General features: G+C 40.4%; 1 protein-coding gene across 2 annotated transcripts in view; it reads right to left on the bottom strand.

Annotated features, from left to right (window-relative positions):
• Positions 1-10,147: 10,147 nt before the first annotated feature.
• Positions 10,148-17,248, bottom strand: part of LOC141085614 (BAR/IMD domain-containing adapter protein 2-like) — a 145,303-nt gene continuing 138,202 nt past the window's right edge. For both annotated transcript variants that reach the window (XM_073571140.1, XM_073571141.1), the window contains 2 exons: positions 16,198-16,238; positions 10,148-13,482 (listed from right to left, as the gene is read on the bottom strand). In XM_073571140.1, the coding sequence (XP_073427241.1) occupies positions 13,410-13,482; positions 16,198-16,238 (114 nt within the window). In that variant the 3' untranslated portion in view covers positions 10,148-13,409. The remainder of the gene's footprint in view (positions 13,483-16,197; positions 16,239-17,248) is intronic.

The following is a 17,248-nucleotide window of genomic DNA, read 5'->3' as shown; positions in this document are numbered from 1 at the left end:
CTACTCACAAAAGTCACCATCTTGAAACCAGCTCTTCATGGCTGCTTGCTAAAACCTGGTGCTAATGCACCAAGCTGGCAGACGTCCGCGAACCACACATCATGGTGCCGCAAGCCACAAGTTGGTGATCCCTGCCTCAGGCACCTTTCAAATTGCATTCTTGCCCATGTTCAGTGGTCCCATTGATACTTACATCTAAACCCCAGCAAAACGGGATTCGGGTATATGTGCCGATGGGGCCATTGACTATTATGGTGCAGACAGTGTCAAAATGTGCTCTGATGTGCATCATTTTTGGGCGTATACGCCTACTGGAGGCAGACTCTCAGCTGTAGTAGACTGTGTCTCCATGTCCACCTCCAGTAGGCATACAGGTCCGAAAATGATGCACAACAAAACACACATTAACATTATAGTCAATGGCCCAAGCGGCGCCTGTGCCCGAATCCTGTTTTGTGGGGGTTTTGGACGAATGCCCCGACAAGGCCACTGAACATAGGCAAGAACCCAATGTAAAAGCAGCCTTAGGACATAAGTGTTATCACAATCTGAAATCATAGCACTTTGAGTTAGTTCTCATCTGTCTGAGTCATCAATCACTTTCACTCATGGCAATCATACAGTACAGTACTTACAGTGCCTTGCAAAAGTATTCGGCCCCCTGGAACTTTTCAATCTTTTCCCACACATCATGCTTCAAACATATAGATAAAAAATGTAAATTTTTGGTGAAGAATCAACAACAAGTGGAACACAATTGTGAAGTTGAATGAAATTTATTGGTTATTTTAAATTTTTGTGGAAAGTCAAAAACTGAAAAGTGGGGCGTGCAATATTATTCGGCCCCTTTACTGTCAGTGCAGCAAATTCACTCCAGAAGTTCATTGTGGATCTCTGAATGATCCAATGTTGTCCTAAATGACTAATGATGATAAATATAATCCACCTGTGTGTAATCAAGTCTCTGTATAAATGCACCTGCTCTGTGATAGTCTCGGGGTTCTGTTTGAAGCACAGAGAGCATCATGAAGGCCAAGGAACACAACAGGCAGGTCCGTGACACTGTTGTCGAAGTTTAAAGCCGGATACAAAATGATTTCCAAAATTTTAAACATCCCAAGGAGCACTGTGCAAGCGATCATATTGAAATGGAAGGAGCATCATACCACTGCAAATCTACCAAGACCTGGCCGTCCCTCTAAACTTTCATTTCAAACAAGGAGAAGATTGATCAGACATGCAGTCAAGAGGCCCATGATCACTCTGGATGAACTGCAGAGATCTACAGCTGAGGTGGGACAGTCTGTCCATAGGACAACAATCAGTCGTACACTGCACAAATCTGGTCTTTATGGAAGAGTAGCAAGAAGAAAGCCATTTCTCAAAGATATCCATAAAAAGTGTCAATTAAAGTTTGCAACAATCCACCTGGGAGACACACCAATGTGGAAGAAGGTGCTCTGGTCAGATGAAGCCAAAATCGAACTTTTTGGCAACAATGCCAAACGATATGTTTTTCGTAAAAGTAACACAGCTTATCACCCTGAACACACCATCCCCACTGTCAAACATGGTGGTGGCATCATCATGGTTTGGGCCTGCTTTTCTTCAGCAGAGACAGGGGAGATGGATAAAATTGATGGGAAGATGGATGGAGCCAAATACAGGACCATTCTTGAAGAAAACCTGTTGGAGTCTGCAAAAGACCTGAGACTGAGACGGAGATTTGTCTTCCAACAAGACAATGATCCCAAACATAAAGCAAAATCTACAATGGAATGGTTTACAAATAAACGCATCCAGGTGTTAGAGTGGCCAAGTCAAAGTCCATTAGAGTGGCCAAGTCAAAGTCCAGACATAAATCCAATCGAGAATCTGTGGAAAGAGCTGAAAACTGCTGTTCACAAACGATCTCCATCAAACCTCACTGAGCTCGAGCTGTTTGCCAAGGAAGATTGGGCAAGAATTTCAGTCTCTCAATGTACAAAACTGATAGAGACATACCCCAAGCGACTTGCAGCTGTAATTACAGCAGAAGGTAGAGCAACAAAGTATTAAGTTAAAGGGGCCGAATAATATTGCACGCCCCACTAATCAGTTTCTGACTTTCCACAAAAATTTAAAATAACCAATAAATTTCGTTTAACTTCACAATTGTGTCCCACTTGTTGATTCTTCACCCAAAATTTACATTTGGTATCTTTATGCTTGAAGCATGATATGTGGGAAAAGGTTGAAAAGTTCCAGGGGGCCGAATACTTTTGCAAGGCACTGTAAAGTTACGTTTTGATTATACATTTCGAGTGAAACTGAATTAAAAAATCCACATTAGCCAAATTGTGGATTTTGAGCATTTTGCTTAATTGCAGATTCAGCAAAGTGGCGGCAAAGGGCGATCAAAAGGTTAAAAAAAATTAAACAAAAATACTTACCTTTGCACTCACCTCTCCAGCTCTTCTGCTCCTCAGTGTCCTGTCCTTGTCGCATCTTGTGATCCCCGATGCTCGCACTAAAGTGGTCAGGCCTGTCACCCTGAGCCGGGACTTCTGGCTTCGATGAGGTCCAGGACGATTTTGCACATGCAAGGTCACGGCACACGTCGTGATGACATATTCTACTTGCAAAAACCCTGCTGGGTCTCATCAGAACTGGAAGTCCTGAATAAGTATTAGGATTTATTTTAGCTTTTACATATTACATTTATTATGTTCTGGAGTCTGTAGAGATCCTAGCGCATAATAAGGGACATTACATTTGTGGTGAATTGCTGCTTTACACATCGAATTTCCTGGGAAACACAGCATGAACAGTTGGTTACTATCTAACATGACCACTGTTGGCGACAGATGTCAAGCAGCTTTATTATTCTACCTTGTGTCAATATAGTTTATAGTACTGCTTCTTTAAGTTATTGTAGTGGTAAAAGTCAAACTGATCCAGATGTCTGTCCAATGTCCAAAATATTGCACGGTGAAACTATGTAAGGATTGCTGACCTGGAGGTACGTATTATTATTAGATCTCTTCATTAAGTATTTTTTCCATATATATATAAGAATCATGATAACACACAAGTTTCTCTGTTGTATTCTATGGTCAAACTTAAAATTTGCTTTCATCCTTTTCCCTATCTGGGAAAGCCATTTGATGCCACCAATGTCTTAGGCTGGCCATACTCATTAGAGGGCTGTCAGTCAAACGGTGCTTCAGCCAATTGTTTGACTGACAGCCGTCTCTGCTGTCTCTCCCGTACACAGAAGCGCTTACTCGGATGAGAGCTTCTTTGTCCTCCATGAGAAAGCCTCCAAATGACACACTGGTGGCTTACCTCTGAGAGAAAAGTGCAATCGGCAATCCAAAATTAGACATGCCTAAACAACATCTCTTCCAACCATAAGTCTGCCAGCACCGCATACACGTTAGACTATCGGCAGATCTCATTGATATCAGTGGGTTCGGATGACTTTAGTCTAATGTGTATGGGGCATGTAGCTTCTACATGGTCCTCCCCATTTTATTGGCAGATTCCCCATATGGAATTCCAAGGAACTTGAGTGACAAAATCTGTGGAGGCTGTTCATCCTGCATTTTACCGGGCATTCCCAGATGGCTATATAGAACAAATTTGAGAAATGAGAACAACTCTAAAGCCAGTCATACACAATGGATCTGGATCAAGATGTGTCATATAAATACTCATACATCCACCTGAAATCATTGGATTTCAAATGGGTGTATGAGTATTTGTATGAGGGCATCCTGACTCTACAGTACATCCTTACAGACAGTACTTATCTGGGGAGAAAGGGATCGGACAGTTGGATTTCAACATGCCCGATCCTTTTTATTTATAAGGAAGATAAGCTTCTGTCTGAGGAGTCTGGTAGTGGCTTACTTCCCTCTCCCAGTGTAGAACAGATGCAAGCTCAGCAGAGTGTACAGGGAAAGTGCATTTAGAGAGAAACCGTTTAACTGAAAGCGCAATCTTCTAGCAGGTGTTTTCTGTTAATGGGCAGCTTAAAGGGTAATTATTATTTCACTATTTTTCTGGCATTTAGAAGTTATTAATTTTTGTAATGTATTTCGTTATACAGTATTATTTTGCTACTTTTTTTTCATAAACGGTGTTGTAAATTGATTTCAATGGTCAGTTCATATTATTTTAAAAGCTGCTTTCACCTGCTGCTCAGCAAAGATTCATTCACAATCTTTTACGGGCCTTTTTGTCTGAGCTTCTCTGCTCTCCATCTACCCCAAACCCATATTCAAGTATGTGAATTCACATACAGAGAATGTCTGAATATAGTGTATGGATTTTGCTGAGCAGCAGTTAAAAGCAGCTTTTAAATGGTTATGAACTGCAGCGCAGGGTTTGGGAGAGAAGGAAGCAAATATGATAATGAAGTGTCACAAAAATTCATAAATTTGTGATGTCTGGAGTATAATTAGATAAAAAAGAAGTTTAGCTACCCTGTAAGGCTCTGTTCACACTGACGTTCAACATCTATTTTTGATGGACTAATTTTTAATAGAATGAGATGGAGAGCTCATCATTGACTTATAATTGATTTCAGTTGTAGAAATAATGGAAAATCGGGTCTCTTGACTGTCACTGTGAGGAATAGTGTAGCGGGCTGTGCTATTCTGAACAACAATGAAAACATTTTATAAGGGAGTGGAGGCTAAATGATGGCTTCCAACGGTATTTGCCTCTATAAACACCCTATTAAGTCCATAAAAAAAGTCTACATTTTTCTAGAAAAATGTCAAACTAGTTAGTGTGAATAGAGTCTGATGTGTATGGGTGATTTTTATCACTAAAAGTTCTTGGATAATAGGAGCCAATACTGAAGTTACATGTACATATCCCCTATTACCAATTAGACCTTGCTTTCATCTGTGTTACACGTGTGTAAGACAAAGTCCGACTCCTAAATCATCAGAAACGAAGACTAGGTGTGTCCGATCAATTTTCGGACATTTACAACCTCTGATGTACCAAGAAGTGCTGTAGTCCCTAGAACCAATCAGGCGTTGGTTCACCTATTGGTTTCGGTGGGAAATGGCACTCTTTCCTATGCATCGGTATTCATCAATGTCCGCGTGCATCTTACCAGAATGGGCGGCAGTGTAGAGTCTACTTTGTATTTTCAGTTGACGTCTTTAGTTCCACGATCATATCTTAACGGCTAGAGATGAGCGACTTTGCCTTTTTTTAGGGTCGAGTCGGGTTTCATGAAACCCGACTTTCTCAAAAGTCGAGTTGAACGAAATCGGCCAACTATAGGGAAAAGTCGGGAAACACGAAACCCAATGTAAGTCAATAGGGAGAAAAATCGGCAGTGAGTGGAGGACTGTAAACACACCTGGCATGAATTTTAACCCCAGAGGCGGCGAAATCTCTCTCTCTCTTCTCCCTCTCCCACTCCAGCTACGCTCCGCTTCTCTCATTGGCTGAAAAAAGTCACGTGCAAGCATTCGGTGAAACCCGACTTTGACGCTTGGGTCGCCAACCGCATGGCCAACTTCACACTGTGGTCGGGTTTCGTTTCATGAAACCAGACTTTGGCGAAAGTCGGCGACTTTTGAATCTGACCGACCTGTTTCGCTCAACTCTATTAACGGCATGTGAATTTAGGGTGACTTATGGCAGACTAACTATCTTCAGTGAAGGTTAAGTGTAAGAAATCTGTGATATAATGGGAGTCCTAGCAGGTGATGCCACCACTCACCGATATTAGACATCTCTTAATATTGCACTATAAAGGTTGCTCAATTATTATAACAAGGTCTTAGGCAGAAGATAGAATTATGGAATGACTTTTTTCACTGTTTATGTTTTTATTTTTTTTCCTCATTAGGTTCTATAAGATCTGGAATAGGAGAGCTTTACTAGATAAGGAAATACTGCCCTTTCCATCATGTATAAAATTGGTAAAAAAAAGATTATAAAAATATATATATGTAAGAAACCATAAAGACTGCAGTATTATCTCTCAGAAACTCACATTATTTTTACATGGTTAAAATGTGATGTATTTTGACAATTTTGTCTGTAAATAGATACATTTGCTGTTCTTAAGTGCAAATTGAAAACAAAATTTTTTCATTCAAAATGGTGTTTGTTCGCCAAAATAAGGTTTGCCAAAAAGGAAAAAAATAACATTAAAATAAGATCTTATACTGACTGTCTGGTTTGCCTTTTCCATTTACTGTATATGTGCATCTGACCTTTAAATTAATGTGTAGGTCATAGTAATCGAGATTTTTCAAAATGCAAAAAAAAGCGATAATGTGGTTTTCAGTGTTTTTTTATGAATAGTTTCAAGGTAGAGCGCTTCCATTTATAGCATTAGTATCCTTCGATGTGGTGAAGCAAGGTTTGACTGCAACTTCTTCACCCCCTAATTGATCCTAACTATGTCATTTCCATTAGTCATTTCACTGAGTTTTATACTTGGGGATTAATGATGAGCGAACATGCTCAGATAAGGTGTTGTGTGTTCAAGTCCCCGCAGCTGCCATGTCTCGAGGCTGTTCGACAGCCGCAACACATGGAGGGATTGCCTAACAAACGGGCAATCCCTGCATGTGTTCCAGCTGTCGAACAGCTGCCAGACCTGCAGCCATGGGGACTTGAACTAATTTTTCGAGCACTCCTAAGTCACTCGGTTAGCACTTTAGCATGCTTGGATAGCACCTTATCCCAGCATGTTCGCTCATCACTATTGGGGATCACAAGCTAACAAGTTTACACAAAGAACTGGAACTAAACAGATCCTACTAATCATGGAACAAGGTAAATAAAGAAGACGCCAACAGAATATGTACAAAATACAGCAGACAATATTTGTGCGCCTAACTATAGAATCAGACAAACATAGCGCTACAACGTGGGCTCCAAGCAATCTATGAAGGCTGTATTGTTCATCTCTTCCAAGCCCTTACGTGAGTTTTCCACCACTAAATCAAAACTGGCCAAGAGGGAAGGGATTAAAGAAATAAGTTACTTACCAATCCAATCCCCCTCCTTTGTGCACTTCACCAGGACCAGAAGCAATGACGTCTCATTCATTCAGTCATCTGACAGCTTAAGCAATGGATTGGCTGCTGGGTCGAGTGACTAGTAGAAAGAACATCATCTCTTCTGGAGGGATGGGATCTCACCTCTACGGATTCCCCTCCACTCTCGTTCTGTTGATCATAAGGTACCTGGAGGTCTCTACCCCTTGATCCCTTTTTGGCAAACAGAAAATGCTTGCGCAGCCAATAGTGGTTTGTTGTGGTGATCTGCGTCTAACAGTTATTGGCTGAGTGGCATTTCCTGTGAATAAATAAGGACCAAAAAGGGTAAAGACCACCAACTATCTATTGTGTGGATCAGTAATAATCAATATTGCTTTATTTGTTTTTATTTTAATCTAGTCCACACTTTTCTTTTTTTAAATGATTGGCTGTATAACCCTCTTAAGACTACGGTGTTGAGCGGTTGACCAGTTTTAGGGCCTTTTTTTCTTATTTAAATATGTGCATTTTGGTCTAAAAATCATTTTTGTAATTGGGTTTTATTAAAAGTTTTGCACAGTTTGACTTTTTATTGTCTCTTTGTATCTCTGCACATTCAAGAGTTACGAACTCCCCGTCAGGCCATCTTAGCAAGCTGACTGATGGAGTCTCTTTCTACAGCCAGCAACAGACAATAGAACACAAAGGGTGTGGATGGCAGATTTTTATTAAAACCCAGTTGCAAAACTGATTTTTCACCCAAATTATATGGATGTAGGAAAGAAAAAATTGTTCCCAAAGATGGATATCTAAAGGTTGCTGACATTGTATATATCTGCTGATTGAACTAGCACTAACTTTTACAGTTGCTGACAGGTTTTGAGACTAAATTTTGTTTTTTACACAGTTTGCTGCGTCTGTGATTTTAGATCTTTTTGTGTCAGATATTTTGATCGTTACTGTAGCACAATTATCAGCATTTCATAAGGTTTTAAAAGGTTTATTAACAATTACATCAAGTTTATGCAATGGCTCAATATTTACAGCGTTGACCCTTATTGTTCAAGACTTCTGCCCTTTATCCCGGCAGCTGGATATCAGCTTCTGGGTCAAATTCTGACTGATGACCATTCATTCTTGTCTAATCAGTCCTTGGAGTCAATCACAGTTTCTGTGTTTTTGTTTGTTTTTCTTTTTGAGGATTGACCACAGGTTCTCAAAATGATCGGGATCTGGGGAGTTTCCTGGCCATGAAACCAAAATTTCAATGTTCTGTTCACCAAACTACTTAGTCTCTATCATACTGGAAAAATTATTGTTTATTATAATAATGTACTATTATTTAACGGCCTTTGGCTCAATCTAGAGCCATGGTGATTTGATACATGTACGATCTGTAGGAAGATCGATCTTGTGAAAGTCTAGATAGGTCCACCAGGGTCTTCTCCACTGTTATCTTGATAGTATCAGGGAATTGGGTTGCTGGTTTTCCTCTTCACCTTGCACCTTTTATTTTTAACGTTCTCTTCATATGATGTGTCCCAAGTAGGTAAGCTTGGCTATTCTTACTTTGAGTGACACATCTGTCTTACTATGTTTCACAATTGATTTGTTTCTTCATCTGGTTATCCATGGTATTGATAACATCCTTCTCAAGTACTAAAGAAGGTATTGTTTCTTCTTCTGTTTGATTTATTTATCATCCAGGTTTCACAGCTGTATGTTACCACAGAAAAGACTAAACTAATTGCAAGCCAAGTCTGCGTCACCAGTTAAATGTTCCTCCATTTGGAGACCTTTTCCAGTGACTTCATTGTTGATTTGCCCATAGTTAGTCTGCTATTGATATGTCACTTCAACATCTTGAGTGATAATAACTAGTGATGAGCGAGTTTGCTCTTTACTCAAGATTTCCAAGCATGCTTGGGTGATCTCCGAGTAGTTTGGGCGTGCTCAGAGATTTAGTTTGTGTCTCCGCAGCTGCATGATTTGTGACTTGTAGACAGCCTGAATACATGCAGGGATTGCCTGTTTGTTATGGAATTCCCACATGTATTCAGGCTGTCCAGCAGCTGCAAATCATGCAACTACAGCGACAGAAACTAAATCTCCGAGCATGCCCAAAATACTCAGAGAACACCCGAGCATGCTCGGAAATCTCGAGTAACAAGCATACTCGCTCATCACCAGTGATAATTGATCCAAGTGGGTGGAAGTCCTTTACAACTTCCAGTTCTTCATGGTCTATCTCAAATGTGTCATACCTGCAAGTAGTCAATATCTTTGTCTTCTTTGTGTTGAGTAGCAGTCCAGTGTTCAAGCTTGCCATCTTGACACTCCATAATAAGACCTTCATTCCATCTACGCCTTTTGCTATCAATGTTGTATCTGCGAATTTAAGATTGTTGTTGATCATCATCAATTTAATTCAAAGAAAGCCCAGATGAACGGCACCAAGGCTCTAATCCACCAGCAACAAGTCGATGATCAATTACAGGCACACAGTGTGTAAAACACTGCTGGGAATAACGGTGATCAGCATCAGAAAAAACATGCTAAATTTGTAAAAGAAGGAAAAAGATGCGGCACTCACCCCGATTTGCAGTGCAGTGTTTCTTTATTCAACCATTAAAGGTCACACAATAAAGGACGGGCAGATAACATGAGGCATGTGGGGAAAAAAGACGGACGACAGCCGTTTCGCGTACACAGACGCTTCAACAGTTCCAGGTGACCTGTTGAAGCGTCTGTGTATGCGAAACGGCTGTCGTCCATCTTTTTCCCCGCATGCCTCATGTTATCTGCCGGTCCTTTATTGTGTGACCTTTAATGGTTGAATAAAGAATCATCATCAATTTGCTCCTGGATTATTGGGACAATAATTAACTCTGTAAATCTGGAGTCTTTGCATAAACTTAATATATTTGTCTATAAAAGTTTAAAAACTTCTGAAATGTTTATTATTGTACTTTGGTAACCATAGAAAACATACTGAAGCAACAAACTTTGGTAAAACTCAAATTTGGGGCAATCCTAAAACTTTTGGGCAAGACTCTACTGTATATTCTTCCTTCAGGCTCCAGCTGTAGTTACTATACCCAACAAAATGAATGATGGCACTCAGTCATAACAAGACACGACGGTCTGGATTAATACAATATCTATTTCTTCAGTTAGCGAAATATTTCAACACAGTACAACGTATGTTACAATGTTACAATATGTTACAGGCGCTATAGAATCCATTCATTGGCATACAGGTTCTTCGTCATTGATGAGTCAACGCAAGGTCACAATTTATAAATGATTTATTAATCTCTAAGAAAACCAATGGCCGTCATGCCGTCGTTATAGGAATAGATCGTTTATTGACTTTGTGCCACATACTACTTATAGGAATATGCATGAGAAGATCACAACTGGCTAAAATTTAAGTTAGCAGCCTATAAGCGTCCCCGCCATAAAAATAACATTTCTCGTAATTCCCACACTTGTACAATTTATACATTGTCCAGTACTGATATAGTTTAGTCCTCTCTTAACAATAAATAATAAAAACGGCTAGCGATATACTTCATATGCTATAACTGTAAATGCATTACTCAATCTTGGATTCAGAAAGGACGAAATATTTTATATAAATAGGTTTACCTAGAACTATGGGAACATATAGCAGAAACCACAATGGAGGTCAGTGCTCCAGTACATTGAGGTCGGGGCTCCAGTACATACAAACATATCAAATGTACTGTATGTACAAATTACATAAAAAAGGTTTTTTTTCTTTAAAAACATTTGACCATCTACATTAGGTTCTGTTTATATTAAAAATTATATTTATTAAATATTTTTTAGTGTGTGTTCTTTAAATAATATGGGCAATCCTTTTTTGTTAAATGGGCACCCCAATTTAATGAGCCAAACATGGGTTGTCCCTTTACTGGTCCCACCCTCGATCAGCTGTAATCTGTTTTCGATTTCCCTGCAGCGCCACCATAGGAAAAATTAGGCATTACATAGTTCCAGTTAAAATTAGTGGTCTGCTCTTTTCTGTATCTAATAGAGGGACAACACTTTTCAAAATTTTCTAAAATAATAGTTGAAAAATGGCTTTTTAAAACTGGACAACCCCTTTAAATAAACCCAGGATGTCTACCTGTGGTTGGTTTCCTTTATTAGTCTTTCCCAAAGAAAAAAAGAAACAGACGACATTGCTTTCTCTCATCAAGGGCGGTATTCAACTGTCCCATCATACAGAGAAACTGCAAGCACGTAACGTTTACCATCTTACACTTTCCATAAACTTTCAAAAACTTTTTACTTTTCTTCAATATTCCAAGGCAGGATTATATGAATTTTTATTTAGTCACCCATCAAGGACCATTGATAGGTATGAAGAACTTGTTTTGTATGTAGAGGATAGTCTTCTAAGGGTATGTTCACACGGCGTCTTTTAGATGTCAATGTACCCACATGACGCTCCAGAAAAAGTAGCCTGAAGAATGGACAAGTCATTTCTTTTGGCTGCTTCATGGCTTTCGAAGCAGCCTGAAGTATTTAAAAGAAACTGAAAAAAAATGGAACATGTGCACAATGTCATTTTTACATTGCAGTGCATATATTCATTTTTCTGTTTCTTTTTAGTGCTTTTTCAGGCAGGCTCCAGGAGTAATTCACCTGATAAAGTCACTGTGTGCACATAACCTATGACTCTGCATATGTTTTTTTTTTTACATGTGACTTATCTCCAGGCTTATGCAGCAATTCATGCTACACCCCAGCATACTGTACATCATCAGTGTTGACCATGAAGACCTACAAAAGCTTGTATTTTGGGTTGTTCTTTTCCCCCTTAATGGAAATCTATCAGCAGTGATTTGCTCTGTTATCTGACAGCAGCATTATTTAGGGACGAAGACCCGGATTCCAGCCATGTATCACTTAGTTTACTGGGTGCAGCAGTTGTGATAAAAAGTTTTCTCTGCAGAAGATCTAGCAGAGCTCTGGATGCCAAGCTGTGTAAAACCCCGCCCACACCACTGATTGGCTGCTTTCTGTCTACAATGTAAATAGACACAAAGCTGGTAAGGTTGGACCAGGAGACACCTAGTTCTGTAGAGATAATCTCCTGCTGATAAATCATTGACTGTATTGAAACAAAAATAAAAAACAGTAAGTAATATATGTCTGGAATCAGAGTTTTTGCCCCTACACATGGTGCTCTCAGATTACACAGCAAATACCTGCTGCTTATACACCTGAGAAAGTGGCAGACTGAACTCTTTTGACTCCGTTACAAACATGCATGCCCAGCCCAGCTCAACATGCATGCAATTTAGTTATGGAGAGCAGAATAAGTTGCCGCCAGACACCTTTGGCGGATGCTTTTTTCCTGGTGAAACAAAATGATTTAGCTTTGTAATTCAAGATGCCCGATCCTTCAGCTCTGGAGGCCACCATACATTTTAGATGGTTGTCCAGGTGCCTTTAAGGTGTATAAGCCTTAAGTTATAAAGTTGTTTCCATCTTACTACTTAGTACAAGTCCGAGATTTGTGCCCCCGTAATGGTAGACACACCACTTCCTCTTTGACCCCCATTTCCATATGTTCTCATGAATCCTTTTCACCTCCAGGCTTGGCCTCTTTCACTCTTCTTTCTTACATTATTCCTTAGTCTTTCTTCAACTTCCTTTTACTTTCTATGGACGTCACCTTCACTTCTTTCATTTATACTTTTTCTCCTTTTATCTTAAATTTGGCACATATATAGACATTTTGAGAAAACATAGTGTGCTACACGCAACTGAAGTCAAACAAGTATTAAATAATGATATATGTTACAGACGTATTTATAATCGGATTTTCCGCTTCTTAGATAGTATGTAGCTAAAGGCTGAAGAATAACGATTCCCAGTTTTACGCCAATATTAGCATGAAATCTGCCATCTTTTCTAGGACTGCATTCTGTAGAGTATCGTAATGTTGCCATATCTTCAGAATGCCAACTGGCCCATGGTGCCCCATATCTATGTGTTACATTACAGAAGCCATGTTTAAGCCACGTTGCTACATTTTAAGTCACCTTATGAATGTGTATGGCGGATCTGCAGTCTGCACATTTGATCTAAGAAAGTCATATTTGTATAATACTGCCGAGGTCATGAATACTTTCAGCTGATTTTGTGTTTTCGCAGAAAAGAGCGGTGCCATGCATCCGACAATAAAGTCAACGTACACGTTGCAGGGACGTTTCTCGTGACTTCTGTAAACAGAATCTTTCCAGAGTTAGTTCTACTGTTTGCTCGTTTCAGAAAAGACCAAGTATCACAGTTTTCTTTTATATATTAGGTCTTTTCAGTCTGACTTTTCTTGAAGCAGCATCTTTTTTGAAGGGCATTCCAAGGTCATTGAATGACTGGAGCCGAACGATCGTTAGTAATTGTTCGCTTCAGTTTCACGTGAGCAAAGGGATTGGTCCTTGAAAAAAAAAATAAAAGAGATAAGAATTTTAAGTATAGGTAGAAAAGTGCAAATGTCATTATATATATACTGTATATCAAAGTTATTAAGGTCATAGTATATTAATACCAGCGTTAGTGTAGTTCAACAGAGGAACTGACTCTAAAGGCCCCATATATATTCTTACACACCGGTCCCAGGTATCTTGGGCTCTGCTTCCTTCACCTTGATCCAATGCCATCTGTTGTGCTCCACGTCAAGTTTTGCAGGTTGTGTGGCTCAGTGACATCATCTCCAGGATTCTATTTAAGGCCCGCTACGACACAAATTGTGTCTTTGAACTGTGGTTCCAGGTTCTAGTTTGGTGTACTCTATCTCCTGTGCACATGGTATTTAACTTTTTTCTATTCCTGCTGACTTCACCTAGTCCGTTCTGCGCTCCTAAGATTCCTGAAGGTGTCTCATCCTCACTCCTCATGTGCCATTCTGTCAGATGCACCAATGCCGGGCGTTCTTTTATCCACCCAGATCTGGGGCTTAATGGGTCTACTTCACAAGGTGAACCTAACAGAATCATATGTCCTAATAGGCCTTAAATAGGATCATAGACAAGACGTCACTGAGCCAAATCTGGCAACCTGCAAAACCCAATGTGAAGAGGGCAGCAAAACGAGGTGAAGGAAGGTGAGCTCAGGATATGTAGGACAGGTGTGTAAAGCATATCACAGCAAAGTCAGTTGGACCAGATGACTATCCTATGAGCAATGGAGCCTCCTTCCCTGGCCCAATTGATGAAAGAAGGATCGGACATGTTAAATTTTAACTCCGATTATACACCACTCACAAAAAGTTAGGGATACATGGCTTTCGGGCGAAATTTCAGGATGAATCTAAATTGCCCTCTAACCCTTTGAGTTGAACTTAATGTGATCTTTTCTAAACTCTTGGATGCACATGTCTAACTGTTCAATGTTTCAGTACTTTTTGTACAACTTGCTGTTCTCTAACAAAAACCTTACTGGCAAAATTCAGAAGTGTTTGATCCATGAATCGGCCAAGAAATTTCAGGGTTCAATTAGAATTGGTATTAAACAGTCCTCCATGCTGTTTACATTTTAACATCGTGAAACCAAGATGACATCTAACAATTGATGAACAGTACCTCACCATTGAGAGGCTTCAAGCAGGATGTTCTCAGACGGAAGAGTCCACTGAGCTTACAGTCACAGAGAGTCATCAGCAGGTTGTAATATATACAGACAGACTGAAAGAGTCATAGAAAGGCAGAGAAGTGGACGTTCTCTGCCACATGCCACACTGATGATCACTTCATTGTGAAGAATGCCCTTCGGAACCGGATGATGAATGCCACACAACTCCAGGCACATTTAAGGGAGGTGAGAGGCACCCAAGTGTCACGTCAGACCATTCAAAATTGTTTACATCAGCATCGTCTTTATGTTAGACGACCTTCAAGGGTATCTGGCCACAATACCAAGCAGAGGCATGGGTCACAGAGCATCTACGCTGGACGAGAAATGATGGCTGCCAACATTGTTGGAAACATCAAGACGTCAAGGAGAGCTATGCATCAGCCACTGTTGTCACCAGACAAGACTTTGATGGTAGTGTTACAGTGTGGGCAGGTGTCTAGTCAATACAGAACTGCCCTACACTTTGTGACAAGTCCCTACTACTTGAATAACATAATTAATCCACACTGTGCCTCTTCTGCATGAACCACACAGACCTTATTTCATCTTCATGGACAACAATGCTCCAGCTCATCAAGGTCACATCATTATAAAATGGCTGCTGGAAAATGGGGGACCTCAAATAGTGGCCTGCACTTTTTCCAGACCTGAGTCCCATAAAAAACCTATGGGATCAGCTGAGTCACCGTGTAGAGGCTCCTAACGCTGCATCCCAGGACCTCAATGACCTGAGGGGTGCCCTTTAAGAAGAGTGGGATGCCATGTCTCTGCATACAATAACTCCACTTGTGAACAGCAGGAGACCTTGTTGTTAGCTGTAATTGATGCTCAAAGCCACTTAATAAGTTATTGAGACACTAACATTTTTGTTGGGGTATACCCACCACTGTTGTTCGCTTTTGTTTCAATAAATTGTTTGTGATGAGGAAATCACCATTGCAAGCTTACACTTAAATGTCCTACAGTCATGATAAAATATCACTGTAACGTGACCTTTTTATGTTTTCCATAATGTTCACTTGATAGACAAATATACCTAACTTTTTTGTGAGTAGTGTAAGTGGTAAACTCTCATGGTCAAAAATGCAAGACCCTAGCTCTCATTATGTATAGAGGGTCGGGAAGCTTTTCATTGGCCGAACAAGCATTTTGCTTTCAACCATTGGCGGCTTACTGGGACCCTAACAACATCACCTTTATTTATACCCATCCTAACCCTTGTTGTTACCATTTTACAAAAAGCACATATTTTCAATTATAACCAATAGGCCATTTGTGCTGTAACCCATATGAAATGGACTGTAGTAGCAAGTGATTGGCTGCAAAGCCAGCTCTACATGGACTTCTAAAATCAAATGTAAAATGTGTCATATACAATACGTTTGAGATATATATAGATATATATATATATATATCTATATATATTAAAATAAAATCATAATTTTGAGGGGCACCCTTGATTTTATTTGATAATTACTATCTGATGTACTGTATTTCCTCCATTCCTATATCCTCTTACCTAGAAGGGGATGATCCTGGGGTTCCAAATTCGTTTGCTAACTGAAAAACAAAATTCAAGCATTAAGAGATTGTTATCTCCCCAGGAAACCCCAGAGAACGATCTCGCTTCATGCTGAGACCACTGAATTATCATTTACAATAGTTGCATTTTCTCATTTTAGGGGATGTTTCCTCATTATTATTATTATGCATTTATATAGCGCCATTTATTCCATGGCGCTTTACATGTGAAAAGGGGAAATACAGACAAGTAAAATAAACATGTGTAAGACAAGGGACACACAAGTACATAAGGAGAGGGGACCCTGCCCACGAGGGTTCACAGTCTACAGGGATGGGTGAGGATACAGTAGGAGAGGGTAGAGCAGGTCGTGCGGTGGTTCAGTAGACCGAGGATCATTGCAGGCTGTAGGCTTGTCGGAACAGGTGGGTCTTCAGGTTCTTCTTGAAGGTTTCCGTTGATGGTGAGAGTCTGATGTGTTGCGGCAGAGAGTTCCAGAATATGGGGGAAGCACGGGAGAAGTCTTGTATGCGGTTGTGGGAAGAAGAGATAAGGGGGAGTAGAGAAGGAGATCTTGAGATGATCGAAGGTTGCTTGCGGGTAGGTACCTAGAGACCATGTCACAGATGTATGGAGGAGACAGGTTGTGGATGGCTTTGTATGTCATGGTTAGGGTTTTGAATTGGAGCCTCTGGGCAATAGGAAGCCAGTGAAGGGCCTGGCATAGGGGGGAGGCTGGGGAATAGCGGGGAGACAGGTGGATTAGTCGGGCAGCAGAGTGTAGGATGGACTGGAGCGGAGCCAGAGTGCTAGAGGGGAGGCCAGAGAGTAGGAGGTTGCAGTAGTCGAGGCGGGAGATGATAAGAGCACGCACTAGTGTTTTTGTGGTTTCCTCGTTGAGGAATGAGCGGATCCGGGAAATATTTTTGAGTTTGAGGCGGCAGGAGGAGGCGAGGGCTTGGATATGTGGTTTGAAAGAGAGCGCAGAGTCAAGGATCACCCCAAGGCACCAAGCATGCGGGACTGGGGAAAGAAAGCAGCCATTGAC

Source organism: Dendrobates tinctorius, unplaced genomic scaffold (assembly GCF_039654945.1).
Source record: "Dendrobates tinctorius isolate UK_male_01 unplaced genomic scaffold, ASM3965494v1 ptg000028l, whole genome shotgun sequence".
Taxonomy (NCBI): Eukaryota; Metazoa; Chordata; class Amphibia; order Anura; family Dendrobatidae; genus Dendrobates; species Dendrobates tinctorius.
Note: the sequence above shows the minus strand (reverse complement) of the source record. Positions and strands in the feature narration are given on the sequence as shown.